The sequence below is a fragment of the Perna viridis genome, chromosome 5, assembly GCF_037379345.1.
Source record: "Perna viridis isolate PV_CMFRI_1.1 ecotype Kerala chromosome 5, ASM3737934v1, whole genome shotgun sequence".
NCBI classification, from domain to species: Eukaryota; Metazoa; Mollusca; class Bivalvia; order Mytilida; family Mytilidae; genus Perna; species Perna viridis.
The window spans coordinates 36,752,107-36,768,892 of record NC_142449.1 but is presented as its reverse complement, the minus strand read 5'-3'; the positions used below and the strand labels follow the sequence as shown (position 1 = coordinate 36,768,892).

General features: G+C 31.7%; 3 protein-coding genes across 7 annotated transcripts; 1 reads left to right on the top strand and 2 right to left on the bottom strand.

The window, feature by feature from the left end:
* Nucleotides 1-216: 216 nt before the first annotated feature.
* On the bottom strand, nt 217-4,954 carry LOC148617295 (single-strand DNA endonuclease ASTE1-like). Of its 3 annotated transcripts, none has more exons than XM_088584905.1 (2): nt 4,924-4,954; nt 217-2,822 (listed from the first exon to the last, which is right to left on the bottom strand). In XM_088584905.1, exon 2 carries the CDS (start codon nt 2,757-2,759, stop codon nt 600-602), a length of 2,160 nt encoding a protein of 719 aa, XP_088441031.1. In that variant the 5' UTR covers nt 2,760-2,822; nt 4,924-4,954; the 3' UTR covers nt 217-599. The 3 variants fall into 3 exon arrangements, with proteins under 3 accessions (XP_088441031.1, XP_088441029.1, XP_088441030.1); XM_088584903.1 differs by lacking the exon at nt 4,924-4,954 and adding an exon at nt 4,650-4,743; XM_088584904.1 differs by lacking the exon at nt 4,924-4,954 and adding an exon at nt 4,517-4,700.
* On the top strand, nt 4,728-10,979 carry LOC148617294 (GPI alpha-1,4-mannosyltransferase I, catalytic subunit-like). Of its 3 annotated transcripts, none has more exons than XM_088584906.1 (6): nt 4,728-5,137; nt 5,496-5,678; nt 8,267-8,793; nt 9,526-9,784; nt 10,246-10,347; nt 10,797-10,979. In XM_088584906.1, exons 1-6 carry the CDS (start codon nt 5,084-5,086, stop codon nt 10,962-10,964), a joined length of 1,293 nt encoding a protein of 430 aa, XP_088441032.1. In that variant the 5' UTR covers nt 4,728-5,083; the 3' UTR covers nt 10,965-10,979. The 3 variants fall into 3 exon arrangements, with proteins under 3 accessions (XP_088441032.1, XP_088441033.1, XP_088441034.1); XM_088584907.1 differs by having other exon boundaries at nt 4,729-4,930; XM_088584908.1 differs by having other exon boundaries at nt 4,931-5,054.
* Nucleotides 10,980-12,466: 1,487 nt separating this feature from the next.
* On the bottom strand, nt 12,467-16,785 carry LOC148617293 (UPF0598 protein CG30010-like). The gene is made up of 3 exons (XM_088584901.1): nt 16,621-16,785; nt 14,714-14,762; nt 12,467-12,987 (listed from the first exon to the last, which is right to left on the bottom strand). The coding sequence occupies exons 1-3, from the start codon at nt 16,753-16,755 to the stop codon at nt 12,530-12,532; spliced, it is 642 nt and encodes a 213-aa protein (XP_088441027.1). The 5' UTR covers nt 16,756-16,785; the 3' UTR covers nt 12,467-12,529.
* Between the last annotated feature and the right edge of the window lies 1 nt (nt 16,786).

Here is a 16,786-nt window from a genome sequence, read left to right as displayed (position 1 = left end):
TTAACTTAATATTGAGCCCTCATGCATCAACCCTCATTTTGAAATTTGGATTTAAGTGTATAGTCTGCTAAGGCTAAAATGTACCTTCTTGTAATTTTGTTTGATTTCACTACTACACCATATTTTAAGTTCTGATTATTACTAACAAAAACACAGAGAAACAGACACAGTGGTTGTTTTGTAAACTTCTATGTCAAATTAAGAAAATCAACTACATAAAAACTTACATAATTTTAATGTAAATGTAGGCTTTAAGAATGATAAACAAACATGATAACTTTATAAAGCTGGCATACACTAACATTATAGACCACGAAATCTCTACATAAAAATAACAAAAACCTTCTTATATGAATTTGACCAAAACTGCAAGTCTTTGGCAAATATATTTTGTGTACATATTTTTTAAATGCTGATCATGATTTTTTTCTCTATTTTTTTTACTTATAATGCCTAATTTCCACTTGAAATCATGATATGATATGATAAATTTTTTTTTGGCTGTTGATTTAATTTGAAATCCATAATTGAAACATAATTTCAATGTAAAGTTATTAGAAACTTTTGACTAAAATTTTAGTATTAAATTTATCTTCTTCCTAATCCGAGTCTTCGACCTCTAAAAAGTTGAATCTATTTGATAGTACACATTCTGCTGTCATATTTTGTTTACCGGTAGTCTTTTTGGGGGATTTTCTAGCACTCTCCCCATCACTTACTGACACAGAAGTTGAGTCAGTAGCTTCATTTTTCTTCTTTCTTTGTCTCGACTTTTTATGCCCAGATGTACAACTAGTACTCAGTATACATTCATCAACTTGAGAAGAAAGGAGCAGTACCAATTTCTGAAAATAATCAAGAATTGGTGATTGCTTCACTAACATTTCAGCAATGAAAAGTTCTGGTTTAGGCCTAGTTAGCAAATCCTTATAAAAGCTGTATAAAAAACTGCCATTCAAGAAAGTCGCAGGATTAATGACACTGAAAGGTAGATCTAAAACCTGATTCAAATGTATGACTGTCAGTAGACATGTCTGAAATTGAGCAAATCCGTGCAGAATGTCAATATCTAAAGGATGTCGTTTATTATGCTGGGGTACTGCTAAATACTTCTCCAAATTCTTCCTTACTCTTTCTCTTTGCTGGGATGAAGCTTTACAGAATAATTTACTCATTTCATCATCTCTTAGTTCTATATCATCAGCATAAGACTTAAGTGATAACAGAATCCAACAAATTATCAATGCCTGTACCATGAACATGTTCACTTTGGGGTTAGAGTTCCTGATCCAATAAATCATTGTCATAAGAAACAATAGATTGTCATCTGTAAACATCTTGGTATTTTCCTTTAAGGTCACATCAAGTAAAGTGAACATAAGTGACCGTTTCTCATTAACTTTAAGGAGTTCAAGATCACATAAGCTGGGAATGGGTCCATAACCGTCAAGGGTGAAAACCGGCTCAACAAGCGTCTTCTTCAGATTTTTTGTGCAATCTTGTCTCTCATATTCCTCAACACAGCAATCCTTTGACAAAGTCTCTGTTCTTTCAACTGCTTCCAATTCACTTTTGAGTAAAATACCATAGAGAACTCTACGGAGGCGTAGCGAGGGGTTGTAAGAAGACAGAAGCTTCATATCCTCTACCTGACAAAGAAGTATATTCCTGTGTAGAACCAGCGTATTTTGCATGAATACAGCCATTTTACTTTTTCTGTGAAATTTGACGAACCATTCTTGAACAAATCTATCATTGTAGCTGTTGATAGACTTACTTTCAATACAATCATTCTTGTTTGTGAAAAATTGGTACAGATTGAAAGATGAGTACCCTGCTACATTTGTATATGCCTCCATAGATTTGTCTATCAATGATCTGACTTTGTCTCTGTTTTCTGGTTTGACAGACATAACCAGACTTAGGACTCCACTCTCAACACTTTTCAAATTACCCAACCAATGAACTACTTTCAACATTTTTGTTCTTGTTCTAGAAACAGTTATGGAAGATTGTAAATGTTTAGGTGTCCTAAGTGATGAATAAAACTCTTCAAAGTTCTTGATATGAACATAATCATTACCTAATACTGTAGCCATCAAAGGCAGGACTCTCTTATCAAGTACTGGAAAACAGGAAATAAAGTTTTGCGTAAAATATATCTTTACAGGTAAATATTTGAATTGTCTCCCTTTATCATCAGCTGCTATTGGTTGAACTTCATAGTTGACACTGTCAAATGGTATAAATCCATGTTCTACATTCAAAATGTAAAAATCGCTGTCGAACGAAATAACTGGACATTTAAAATCGTTAGCTAAAACAGCAATTTGGTTGTCAGCCTCAAAATCACATGTAACATGGTGAATACCAAGATCATCTAATGCAGAAATAAAAACTTCATATGACAAGATAGGAAGAATCTTTCCACATTTTTCATAAGCAATGAAACTTGCTAGATGTATCCTGTTTTTAGCCCTGTCGAGTACAGTTTTCAATTTTCTATCATCAGGTTCATAGCCTCCATCCAGTATAATGTATGGTTCAATATCACATGATTTCAAAATGCCAAAAAACTCCTTAATTCTTCTGTAAAACTTATTATAGTCTCCTCCATGTGTGAAGTCAATGTTGTAATTGTAGAAAAGAAGATGGAGAAGATTGTTTCCATCAATGATGACTTTGGAATGATGAAGCTTGAAATCGTCTAACAGATGAAGGTTCTCATCAATCAATGTTGTCAGACCAGGTATCCCCATAGTATTTTTGATCTGGCAACAATATCATCAAGCAGCTAATGTCATATTCAATAGTTTCACAACCTGTCAATAAAAATGCTGATAGTTACACAAGTACTTTTTTTATTCCAAAATATTGATAGATTGGTTTTATCATAAACCTGTAATTAAAGAGTTTCGGAAGTAACTGAAACTCTTGCATTAACAAGTGGCGGGATACGAAATCACTTACTTACTGAATTGACAATTACAACTTGACTTTAAATGATCATAACTAAAAAAGTATTGTGAATATAGAAATAAAACCTTCAGTTTTCCATTTTACAATATCTTAGCTTCACGTTCTTACCAAATTTTTCTTTCTACCAAAACAATCAAAAATGAAGAAAACAAGTTACCTACCCCTATATTTTTACGAAAATGAAAATAATTCAAAATTAAATTCATAATTTTCACAATAACATATCACAGCTTTTTTGTTTTTAAAGACAATTGAATAAAATCTTCAGTTTCCCATTCTTACGTCTTCTGAGTGTCTGCTACAAATATTTCAGATCATTTTATCAAAAGGGGAACAAGTTGTTTAATAAATAAGTGGAAAAGTCAGGGAATCACATTCTCCACCGCATGATAATTTTATCAATAAACTGGCTAATTAACAAGTTTCTTATCTCTTTAATTATAGGTCTCTGGTTTTATTTTTTCTTTCTATGGCAGATATTTCATGAATTTCTGCATGATTGATCAGTTGAATAGACCTTGCTTTGTGCATGATGTACCAGTCCATCTTGCTGAGTCAGATTTTTACATGCAAGCTCACAGAAGCAACATCATCCCGAAACCCCCAATCAGACATATTATTACAAAATGTACAAACATGTACCTCTATCCAAACCAGTCTTCAACCTATTATCTGTATGCCACATGTTTGACAGAAATCTAAGAGTATTCGTTATATCTTGGCAGGTATAGAAGTATGACCCCCTCCACTCAAGGCACAATAGCCACCACAGGGGTGTCATTCTAAAGTATCAAAACAGTCAGGGAGAACCACAAATTGACATATTATATCTTGATTGACATATAATCCACAAATTGACATATACAAGGATAGACCAATTGATATATAATTCACTGTTTATCAAAATTAATTCTTTGTTTGGGAATGGTGCATCACTTTCAAAATAAAACCCAATATATGACCCCTACTGAGCCCAAAAAGTATTTTCTTTGTTGCATGCTGCATTTCTTGAGCCTGCCAGTTTATAATATTTCTTTTGTTTTTTTCAACTGTTCCATTGACCTTCAATAATGATGATCAAGTATGTAAATAGGGTCAGTATGCTCCTATTCAACTGAACAATACCTGGCTCTTATCTGTTACACATTATTAATTTCCATTTACTGGTAGTTAGGGTCAATAAAATGGATAAAATAACAATAGCTGAAAATGCATCTTTCATTTAAATGCAGCATGAAGGGTTAACATCTTGAACCTGAAATTACATTATTGTCATCACACTTCAGCATGGTTTCCTGAAAAGAATGTTCCATTTTCTATTAAAGATGTTTTTTTTTTGTTTTTTTTTTAAATAGTGAATTACATGTCAGTCTATCCTTGTATCTGTCAATTTAGATATAATATATGAATTAGTGGTACTCCCTGACGGACAAATGATTCATAGATATGAAAAAGGAGTTATTAGAAATCTATTTAAAATGAAAGTTCTTCATTTCACGAAGTCAGACACATCGTACAAAAATATTAATCCATTTACCTTTTTTTCAACTAATGACTTCATCTGTTAATTTGACTTTTTGTACAGAAATGTAAAGTCCCTGAGGCTGAGGAAATGCATGGGAAAATACAGAGTTTTAGTTAAGTTATTATCGCGTTCGAACTCTTTATACCTGTAAGTTCAAAGCCTGTTCAGTTTAGTTGACACCCAAATTGTTCAGGATAACCACGTTGATGATTTTTCTCTCCCTGATTTTTCAGAGTAACGCCCCTTTTGTATACAAGAAGTGGTCGGATTTTTAACGAAAATTTGGGCGATAACATTAATAATTTAAATCTTCGACTGTGAAATATTTTAATCAATAATGTAATAGGCTGATATTGCAGTGGAATTTATCTTATTTCGCTGCAAATCATCTAAAAAAGACATAGGAACAAACACCTTACCTCCAAGGTTTGTACTAATACCAACAATAACACAAAACAAGTGCAACGACCTGTCTGCTCAGTACAGCATCGAGCTTCTTGATAAATTGCGGTGCTTAAAGTTGTTCTTAAGGCAGTTTTTTTATCACGAAGTAAGTAAGTTTATATTAATGTTTAAGTAATGAAGAACGGTGGCTTTGAATTACTAGAGGAACAAGTTGGATATCAAAGACAAGTAAGATAATATATTTTTGTTCAAAATTTATGGTGCAGGGATAACTAAATTTTTGTCTAGATAATCAGCGTAGGCAGCTGTGCAAATCTATATGTCATTCATATATGGGGACTTTATATTACTATCATAGTATGATATATACACAAGGTGGATGTAATTAATTTCACTAAAACTAAAATAACCTTCTTAATGGAATCAATGACATTTAATTAAAGATGACATGTGTACTGGATATTTTTTTTAGATTATGCTTTAGATAATGATAGCTCCGTAACTTCTAATGGGAAAATTTTTCATTGAAGATTCAAGCAAAAATTCAACCATATTTTTCACTACATGTATTCATGTTTTTCACCAGATTCCTGCTAAGGAAAAAATGGTATCATTAGATGACATCAGTATTATACCTGTTCTTGTGGTTGGAACAGTTTTACGTCTTGGTCTGATTGTTTATGGAGACTGGCAAGATAGGACTCAGATGGTCAAGTACACTGATGTTGATTATAATGTATTCACAGATGCTGCACAGTTTATTACTAAGGTAGCAAGCATATGAAACATATTCCATTTTTGTTTAATTATTGGATCACTGAAACTTGTTCCTTTAAACATGATTTTTTGGAACCTTATAAATAAACTAAACAGGTTATCAGAAAGCAGTAAAGATGAAAAGTTTAAGAAGAAGAATTTATAAATTTTTTTAAGGACATGACATAAATTCTGGTCATTCAAAAAATAACAATTTTCATAAAATGATAATTTCAAATCTTAAGAATAATCTTGCAGAAAATAATCTCAATAATGAACACAGAATAGACTCAAATGAAATATTAAAAGCAATAAAGACACTAAAAAATGGCAAATCAGCAGGAGCTGATTTAATTTCGAATGAAATGATTAAGTGTGGTACACAAGTCTTACTGAAACCACTATGTAAACTCTTTAACCTAATATTCAATACAGGATCATTCCCTAAAATATGGAACTAGAGTTACCTTTCTTTAATATTTGAAAAAGGAGATAAATTAGACCAATCAAACTATAGAGGGATATCAATTACCTCTAATCTAGGTAAACTTTGTAGTAAAATTATTCATGAAAGATTGTATCAATTTATTGAATCCAATAAACTGATCGATAAAAATCAAATTGGATTCAAACCAAAATCAAGAACTACTGATCACATTTTTACCTTAAAATCAATAATAGATAACTACAAAAGAAAGAAAAAGAAAGTCTTTGTCGCCTTTATAGACTTTAAAAAGGCGTTTGATACGGTTTGGTGAGAGGGCCTCTTCTATATATTATCAAAACATAAAGTCCCGAATAAAATATTTAATATCATTTATTCTATATATCAAAACACAAAATGCCGAATTAAATTCCCAAACGTTTAAGTCAATATTTTCCCTCCAGTTGTGGAGTTAAACAAGGTGATGTCCTCAGTCCTACCCTATTTAATCTGTTAATAAATGGCATTTTTGATCAGCTTGAAAATGGGAACACTGAACCAATAATTGGTAATTTAAAAATTGCATCACTGATGTATGCAGATGATATTGTTCTGCTGTCAGAGGCAGAAAAAGTCCTGAAAAATGCACTTAACATTCTTAATGATTTTTGCATTTCATGGAAACTCGAAGTAAACACTAAAAAATCAAAAATAAAAATATTCAATTCAAATGGTAAATGTTTTCTCAACCACTTCAGTATTGATAAAAATATGCTAGAAACAGTAAAATCTTACTGCTACTTGGGCATTACATTTAACTACAATGGTAATTTGAATCTATCAAAAATAACTTAATGGAGAAGGGAAGAAAGGCCTGGTTAAAATAAAAAAGTCATATCTATAGATGTTCCTTGTAATTTACTTGAAAAGTTATTTGACACTGTTAATACCTGTTACTCTTTATGGAAGTAAGATCTGGGGAGATGGAAAAACTTTCAGTGACTTTGACCCATATGAACACTTACATTTGAAATTCATAAAAGGAATCCTTGGAGTAAATAGTAAAACTACAAATTAACATTGTATGCTTAGCAAAACTGAACAGAACATCTCTACATCTAAAAGTTCAATTGAATACAATTAAAGTTTTAAACCATATCCTTAACTCCCCTGATCTACGAAATGTTCAGAGAAGTTAAAAATAACAGCTTGTGGATGTCCCATGTAAAAATTATACTAAATAAATTAGGGTTCTGTCATCTTAACTTACAACTTAATAACCTTCAATTTTATATCAAAAGAATCGTACAAAGACTACATGATCAGTTTAAGTAAAATTTAGTAGGCTCACTAGCTATGAGTGAAAATCTGTCATTTTTCCATAAAATATTTATTCTGTCTAAAAGACCCCCATATATTGATTTATGTACATCTAAAATAGAAAGATCTATTATTAGTAAATTTAGTCTGAGTGCACATGCACTAGAAATAGAAAGGGGTCGGTACAAAAACATTGAAAGAAAAAAACGTATTTGTAAATCATGTGATAGTGAGAACATAGAGGAGGAATATCATTTCTTCTCGGTGTGCACCCACTACACACCACAAAGAAATCAATACAGAATGAAATTGGACAACCATAATTTAATTTCTTCATCAAAACCTCACCTCACACCAAGAGACATAGCATATATATTAAACAGTAGCTCTATAGAAATACTAAAAATAACTATCATATTCATGAATGAATGTTGGAATCGAAGATCAATTTAATTTAATAGAAGTTATATTAATATATAACGTTAAAACTATAGATTAATCTGTTTTGATCAGATTTACACCACTGTCGCACCATGGTCATAAATTTAGTTTGTATGTAATGTATACTATATTGTTCGGTTTTTGTTCATGCCATAGCTATTTATTGTAAATGTGTTTGTGCAAATAAAATTGTCTATTGTCTATTGTCTATAATAACCATTTGTTTATTTATTTATTTAAAATCTTAATCCAATATTTTATCATTTTCAGAGGGGAGATAACTCATAATACCAATTGATTCCAGCAACTAGGATTTAAAAAAAGAGATTGCAAATGAATAGTTTTTATGTTAATAAAAATTTGTCTTTCATTTATCTTATCATATCTTGTAAATGTATTTTCTTACATATTTTCAGGGAGAATCTCCATACTTAAGACCAACATACAGATACACACCCTTATTAGCTTTGGTTCTGACACCGAATGTAACATTGACGCCGGTGTTCGGAAAGCTCATTTTTGTCTTCTTTGACATATTGACTGGTTATTTCATTTACAAATTATGTATAAATCAAGGAGTAAAGAAGCGTGAAGCAGTTATCTGCTCTTCCTTGTGGCTTCTAAATCCTATGCCTGCCACTGTCTCAAGCAGAGGAAATGCTGAATCCATTATGTCAGCCCTTGTGCTACTATCATTGATATTTCTACTGGAAAATAAACTTAAATTGGCAGCTATGGTGTATGCCATGTCAGTTCATGTGAAGATTTATCCTGCAGTTTATGCTTTACAGATTTACTTGTATTTAAAACGAGTTCCTACTAGCAAAAAAAATAACAGTCATGCCAGTCTTCCTGAAGACATGTTGCCAAATAAACAAAAGTTGATATTTGCAGTAGTTGCAGGGTTGGTTTTCTCATTGCTGACAGGAGTGTTTTATCACTGGTATGTGTGATAAGTATTAAGCATTATTATTTTGCAAAATTACACCCTAGAGATCACAAGTGAGAGTTAAGCACAAAAACAACAAAGAACAAAAGGTAGTTTGTATGTGGTCAATGTGGACCACAGTTTCAGACCTTTAGTAAATGTTTTGTAAAATTGTTAGGAAATCTGTAATAGATATTTGAAATAGAACATGTTTTTTATTGTTTACTTTAACTAAAGATTTTTTTTTCAGCTAATTAATTTAAAACCCATAATACTATCCTATATATTGAATATACATGTGTGTGAACTTGTTTATATATGTCATATGACAAATGTGCCTATACTTTTTAAAATTGAAACTTCATATTTCTTAAATCTACTAACTATGTAATATTATGATTTGATAGATATACCTGTACATGTATGTGTTTATGATAGTATTTCAGGATTTGAACACACCAGCATAGTAAATATTGTGGCATAACTCCACAATTTTAAGTACAGTACATGTAATTTCAAAACTTTATATTGACATTTCATTTTGGGATGAACAACAGCCTTTGTGGCTCCGATGATTTGCGTTCAGACAGTGAACTATTGACCATTATTGAATATTCAAAATTTTGAAGCGAAATGTTAAATAATCTATTAGGATATTTAGCATTTTGCACATTTTCTTTACATATTTTTTAACATGAATTTGCAGTTACATAAATGCATCTTGATTTAGTATCCTTCTCTTTCAAGGTATGGTTGGGAATTTCTCCATGAAACTTACTTTTACCATTTAACCAGGAGAGACATTAGACACAATTTCTCTGTATATTTCTACATGCTCTACCTGACAGCACTGTCAGACTACCCAACAATCATTGGCCTCCTCTCATTCATACCACAGATGATACTTTTACTGGTGTTTTCAATTAAATACAGAAAAGACACTGCACTGTGTTGGTTCCTAAATACATTTGTTTTTGTCACTTTCAACAAAGTGTGTACTTCACAAGTAAGTTAACTTACAATGCTTGAGATTGCACCTTCAAGGAATATTCTGTTGATGTATGTTTTAATTACCCAAAAGATGAACATTTTCTTGTACTTGTTTACCTTCTGATATACATGAAAAGTTTCCATGATATTGATTTGAAACTTGCGTACTTAAGTATAAATGTACAGACCAATTTCAGACTGGCATAATTTAAAATGTAAATTGAGTTATGCCTCTTCAAAATAATTTCCTATGAAAGCAACACACTTAAAATTATTGGAGAACTAATTAATTTTTTATGGATAATCTGAAATCTAACATAAGGTGTGTTTATGACATGAATTTCCTAGTACTGTAATACACATGTACAAGTACAATTTTTCTAGAAATACATACAGATCATTGCTATTCAAGTAGTCAAGTATATATAAAGTGTAATCTTTCATGTCTTAAGCTATGTGACCATTTATACATTCCAGTATTTCTTATGGTATCTTAGCCTGTTACCAGTCATCATTCCAAAGCTACAAATGTCTGCCTCTAAAGCTATTTTAACTGTATTATGTTGGATTGCTAGTCAGGTTAGTAATTTCATTGCATACATTTGTATACTTTTCTAAATCATCTCTTTTAGTACTTTCTAAAATCTTTTCATTTTCATTTTTCAGGAAATCTTAATTTTCCAATAATATCAATTGCTAATGAAAATTGAAGTACTCTCTATAACAACATATTTTTTTGTTCTTAAACTGTTTTATATGAAATTGGAAGTCATCTTTAGAGTGTTATTGTTACTCAGAATTATGTTTTTTATCTGTGTGTAATTTTCATTTTATTTAAGTGTACAATTGATGGTCATCTTTTCAAATACATTTTGATAACCTTCATAAAAATTACAATTAATGTGGAAAAAATATGACAAACAATCAAGTTAGCCATGTACAAAAAGGCAGTTTTTTTTTTCACTTCATTTGAAAAAAAAAAAATTTTATTCAGTAATATATGATGATTTTTATGTATTTATTTGCAGGGTATATGGTTATTATTCGCCTACTATCTGGAATTTGAAGCACAATCTACCTTTCTGTACATTTGGATAGCAGGGATTTTATTTTTTGCAACAAATATTTGGATCATGTCTGTAATACTTCAAAGTTATCAGCCAAATGAGAAAATTATTTTGAAGAAAAATAAATAGTGATTAAACTATAAACTTTGTTTATAATACTTAATGCCAGAAAATAAATTTCAATGCCTTGCAATAGTTTATGGGTTATAAAGTTTTTGTTCCATCAATCTGTATGGCTGTCAGTCTATTTGCCTGTCATGACTTGTGAGTAGATACGGCCTTACAATTTGTCCAGTTTTCTTCAAACTTGGATGAAGTGTTGGTAAATATAAAAGCTTGGATTAGTTTTCACATAAAACTTTTGAGTACCACTTTCTTTAGAGGGACATAGGTAAAATGCTTTTTTGGTATGTGATTGTATCTTATTGGGTTATAGATTGAGTTACATTTGTTTACACTTCGATAAGCTTTAAAACTACCAGCTTTGGACTCAGTTAATTTCCTGAAAATATAACAAATTCATCACTTTTTTCTTAAGGCTTCCAACTTCCAAAAATTGTGATATTTTTGAATGTTAGTGATGGTTTAATACTTCTAATACAAATCATGTTTGGTTCAACTTAAATAATTCATAACAATATTACATAAAAAAATTATAATTTCTAAATGTGCTTTCTAATAAGCAGGGTCTCTTACACTGGTCAAAGGTTCTCCTCGATTGCATTTAATTTTTGCCACAGAAAGTTAAACCACAATCAATCTATCAATTAATAAATCCTAAAATGCTATTCAGATGTATAGCTAATAAATAGTATGCGAGTGTACCTAGATAGGTTGCACCTATAAATCTTAATTGCAAAATTACACCTTTAAGTTCAAGCAATATACATTACAATGCAGAGAGAACAATTAACTACATTTATGGACAAATTTAAATAGAAAGAGTAATCAAGGGAACCAAGGTTATAGCGGCAATCAAAAGAATGTAATCCAGGGACAAAGACCAGATATGGAAAACAGACATACACACCAAAGAACATAAAGTAACTAAAACCATACATACAAAGTAACAAAAGCAAATTAGCAACTCGGACTCCACTAAAAACTGGGAGTATGGACCAAGTGCAATGGTAGGGTAAGTGTCCTATGCTTTTCTAGAAACACCTGCCGAGTTTTCCATTAAAAGTCAAGTCCAGGGTAGACAAACGAGGAAAGGAAAACTATGACCATCATCATCATGAACTTGTGGATTGTTATGGTGTATCCATCTGCACCATGAAAACTGATTTATTCAACCGGTCATAGTTTTCCTTTCCTCGTTTGTCTACCCCCTACTTGACTCTTTATAAGCAACTCGGGGGGTGTTTCTAGAAAAGCAGAGCATGCTTACCCTACTGGTGCACCTGGTCCATGCTCCCAGCTGCTCATTAGCTTTTGTTACTTTGTATGTATGATTAATTTTAGTGACTTTATGTTCTTTGTTGTGTATGTCTGTTTTCCATGTCTGGTCTTTGTCCCTGGATTAAATTCTTTTGATTACTGCTATAACCGTGGTTCCCTTGATTAGTCTTGCTATGTACAATACTCTCATTACCATTTTTTCTATATTTTTATGACAGAATAAAATTAGATGACAGATTTAAAGTTTAATATGTATACATTTCTCAACAATGATTTAACAGTTACATTGACAATTAATCAACTTCCAGAGAATATTGCCCCATCAACTTTATCAGTTCATTAGTAAGATTATAATGTTTATTTTTCCAGTTGAAATGTGTGGGTGGATTTTCATCATTGTTTCCAAATTCAAAATTTTTACTCAGTTCTATTGCTAAACTAGATTTGATTAGACCAATTCCTCCAAGTTTTTCAAAGGCAGGATAATAAACTCTTCCTGAATGTGGTAACATGCAGATTTTTTCAGGTTCAAATTCTATTGTCATAGCAGGTCCAGCCCCTCCATAAGAAAGTTTGTCTAATTCAGTATCACTATTAGAAGGAATAATATGGGTATACACAATAGGTTTATCATCACACCGCACAAAATTTCTTTCCCTGCCACAGAGTGATAAAAATGGGAAATCCTCTCTATATCTGTTGGTATTGTTCATTCGGAGTCTTTTAAAGAAAAATACCAAAAAGTCTTTTTCTACAAAAGAAATAATGATGAAATCAAGTGAAAAAGTGATCCTGACCTAGTAAGTCAATGCAGTCTTTGACTGCAATAGAAATCAATGGATAACAGCAAAAAACATGAAATAACCAAAATAACATACACATCCACTCAAAATTAAATAAGCAACTGAAAGCTCTGCTGAATACTTAAAGCATTACTAATGTTGATTTATCAAAGTGGACTTAAAACTAGAAGGTCTATAAAGCCTGATTTTCTTGCCAGTTCAGTTGAAGTTCCATATGGAAGATCAGCAATACCTAAGACCTAACTTATCTCAACAATAAAAAACCTAAAAAAAAACTACTTTTGTTAACACTAACCCTATCAACCCTAATTTTTTTTTGCCTACCCTTGTGTCATATTGTCATTTTTAACAAGCACTATTAAAGTCTGAATGAGTCTTCAGAACAAACCAGTCAAAAACTTTTGAAAAAATAAAAAGTATCACCTTCCCTTCCTACCAACCCTAGATTTTGAAGCATGTTAGCAAAAACACAGGTATTTTTTTCTTGGCCTATGAAACATGTATCTGTGTGGCTAGTGGATTCATAATAGGATCAATGATTCATACTTTCTTCATGAAAATGCTGGTGTACATGTACAAAATGTTTCCATATTATTTCAAATTTGAAGACATTGCATATGTTTTGATTTACTAGCTATGAGACAATAATTCAATTAATAATATTGTTATTGTAATGGAAATTTAACTTTTTTTGACATTTCATATTATCTCCATTTTCATTAAATTTATATTTCTGTTTTTTTTTTTTAACTATTTAATCTTGGTACTGGATGTAGAAGAAGCTGAAGTTGTGATGAATTCAGGCACATTAGAGCAATAACCTATTTGTCTTTTCCACAATGTCTACAGTCCTTGAACCGATCCACTCAACAATTTGACCGATCGATGACTGTTGACTGATTGATTGCTGATGGATTGATGACCGATGACCGTTGACCCATCTGATCGCAGTTTTGTTATGTAAAATAACGTAAGATCTGTTTTAAAGTAAAGAAATGTAAAATAAAAGTATAAGTTGATGTTTATATCTATTACATTATTTAAATATGTGTAAAATTAATATAGAAAACAACAAAAACAGTAAAATATACATTGACTGCTATGGGGTCACGTGATGCGATCACCAGTTAAATGGATCGGATTGACCGATCGATGGCTGACCGGAAACTGATCGGTGATCAATGACCAATCGCAATTTTTGTTGCACGGATCGGTTCAGGTACTGTAACTTATATAAAAAGATGTAGTTGTTCTTTTAAACAACAATATAAGTACCATTCTGTGTAAGAATCGGGCAATGGGTGACACATCATATTTCTCAATTTGGTCATTTTTGCATCAAATATATTCAATACATCAAGAAAATATCTGAAAAGCTATTTAAATTCAACCTGAAGCATCTGTGACGTAGATATTTTTTTTACTTCTTATATAAGGAAAAAGTGCAGACAAATTTTCACACCATTTTTCCTTAGTGTATTTCAACTAAATTTGACCTATCAATATCTTAAAAAGGCAAATTTTACTAACACTTTGATGGTTATTTCTGGAGGTTTTGGGGTATAAATACTTGGTTAATGCAATAAAATTTCTGTGTTTTTTTCCTTTATGTGCCACACCTTATACATATTTTGCCTGATTCTTAGACAGAGAAGTACTTAAAAAGTTTTTTACCTTTAAAGCAAGAGGTAAAGTTTTTCATTCTGGCATCATCAAGAAACAGCTGCAAAAGAGAGTATATAAAAGTTCGAAAGAATGCACTAAAATTGTAAATTGTAAATTTTATACCAACTGAATCTACAATACAGAGGCAGATCCAGAAATTTTAAAGGGGGTTCAGGCTATAATTTGCTCATTTTTTTAGGGTTCTAACACCCGGAGTCCTTCTTTTGGATATGCCAGTGACCTTTCTGTATGGAATACTAACTAAGCAAAAATGGTGTATGTTTATTAACTTTCAAACTACACAATTATAAGCTTGCCCAATTTACAATATAAATATATACCGGTATATGAAATCCATTCCATATATACATATATGGAAGTGGATCAAGGCATTTCTAACCAACAGATCAGCAAATTGTAGCTTTCACAAAAGACCACCTTCTGGGACTAAAATGAGGCTTCCACAGGTTTTAATTCTGGCCCCTACACTGTTCAATCTATATATCAGCAATCTACTTCAGGACATCAAGGGAGACTGCACCAAATTCGCAGACAATGGCACTATATGGCACTCTGGAAAACTAGAAAACTTACAGGAATAAAAGAGGATATGGCCAATGACATCAACAAAGCAATAGAATGGATACTTAAATGGAGGATGGACATCAACCTGGAAAAGACTGAAATATGTTTGTTCTCAAAGAGAAAAATTGACAATCATAATGAAGAGATAATGGGACACCAACTCAAGTACAACCCAAAACCAAAACTCCTTGGAGCAATTCTTGATGAGAAAATGACATTTAGATCTCATATTGAATACACTGAAAAAAAGACCCAAACAGAAACCTGAGTGTACTGAGAGACATTAGACAAGTCAGCAAGATTGGAATGCAAAAAATGATACAACTGCACTATAGCATAGTAAGATCAATAGCAGAATATGGTTGTACCAGTATTACTTGACAACTCACACCCCCAGGAAACCTCCTGGGTTTGGATAGAATACAGAGGAAAGCACTTATTTTGTACTTGAATATCCCATCAATGGCAGATCAATAGCAATGGAAATTGAAGCAGGAGTTATTCAAATAGATCTATGGATTGAAGAGAAGGCAATAGCAGAAGTAGCTAAAATCCAGTCAAAAGCTACAAGGGAACCTGTAAAACAACAGCCATTACAGTGTCAAGGAAGAAAGCACCAAGACCTAATCCTAACATCTTTGGGAAAAACTCTTATACAGGCAATGGAAATGGAGAAGGAAACTGGAATAAACATCAAAGTGATATGCTCATATAGTCTAATTACTGAATATTTATTTAAAAATTCCATGGATAAAAAGAGCTTTATTGGCAGTGAAGGGAACCAAAAGAATTTTTAAATTTTCTTAAAAAAAAGAAAAAGTTATTATGATTTAAAGTTTATGCCCCATGCCACTCAATGTATTTTTTGCCAACCAAAACCAAATCATAGGTAAGTGATTACATCACCAAGAACTCTCCTATTGAAGGTTGCCACCAGTCAGGGGATTTGGAATAAGCAATAATGAATTATCTTAAAAATTAATCTCAATGCAGGTACAACCAGTCATAAAAGTACTGCAAGAAAATTACTATCAGTTGTTAAAAGTACCTTGTGTGGATTTAGTACCTTGTTGGCTTGTGTTTGTTTGTACCATAGGCATAGGCCAGAGATTGAGGATTGAAGACTGAACCCTCAGATGGGTTATGAAATATGTACAACAGTGAGTAATATGAATGTTATTCTCAATTTTCATGTGTAGTGTTATGTTAAAATTGTGTTTGTCCCTATCAATGACAATAACCTAACACTGACACTAGTCAAGTCTTTTGGTTTATTCTGGTGAAAGTGAAAGTAGGAGCATCCAGGTTGGATTTGGAGATTTTGTCGTTACCTGTCCATGATGGTCGATGTAGTAAAAATATTCCCTTATTTTCGGTTCTGGTGACTGTCCTTGGATGTAACTGACATATCTTACTGACAAAATGTTTGTTACAGTTGAAGATTTAAATAATTGGAACAATTTCATTGTTTACTTTATAAAATCTACTTTCACTTCA

Coding starts and splice junctions, on each gene's coding strand:
- LOC148617295 (XM_088584905.1), bottom strand. CDS start 2,759: ATGGGGATACCTGGTCTGACAACATTGATTGATGAGAACCTTCATCTG.
- LOC148617294 (XM_088584906.1), top strand. CDS start 5,084: ATGAAGAACGGTGGCTTTGAATTACTAGAGGAACAAGTTGGATATCAA. Junction 9,785..10,245: donor ACAAAGTGTGTACTTCACAA/GTAAGTTAACTT, acceptor TATACATTCCAG/TATTTCTTATGGTATCTTAG. Junction 10,348..10,796: donor TATGTTGGATTGCTAGTCAG/GTTAGTAATTTC, acceptor ATTTATTTGCAG/GGTATATGGTTATTATTCGC.
- LOC148617293 (XM_088584901.1), bottom strand. CDS start 16,755: ATGAAATTGTTCCAATTATTTAAATCTTCAACTGTAACAAACATTTTG. Junction 14,763..16,620: donor ACATCGACCATCATGGACAG/GTAACGACAAAA, acceptor TCTCTTTTGCAG/CTGTTTCTTGATGATGCCAG. Junction 12,988..14,713: donor CTTTACCTCTTGCTTTAAAG/GTAAAAAACTTT, acceptor TTTCTTTTGTAG/AAAAAGACTTTTTGGTATTT.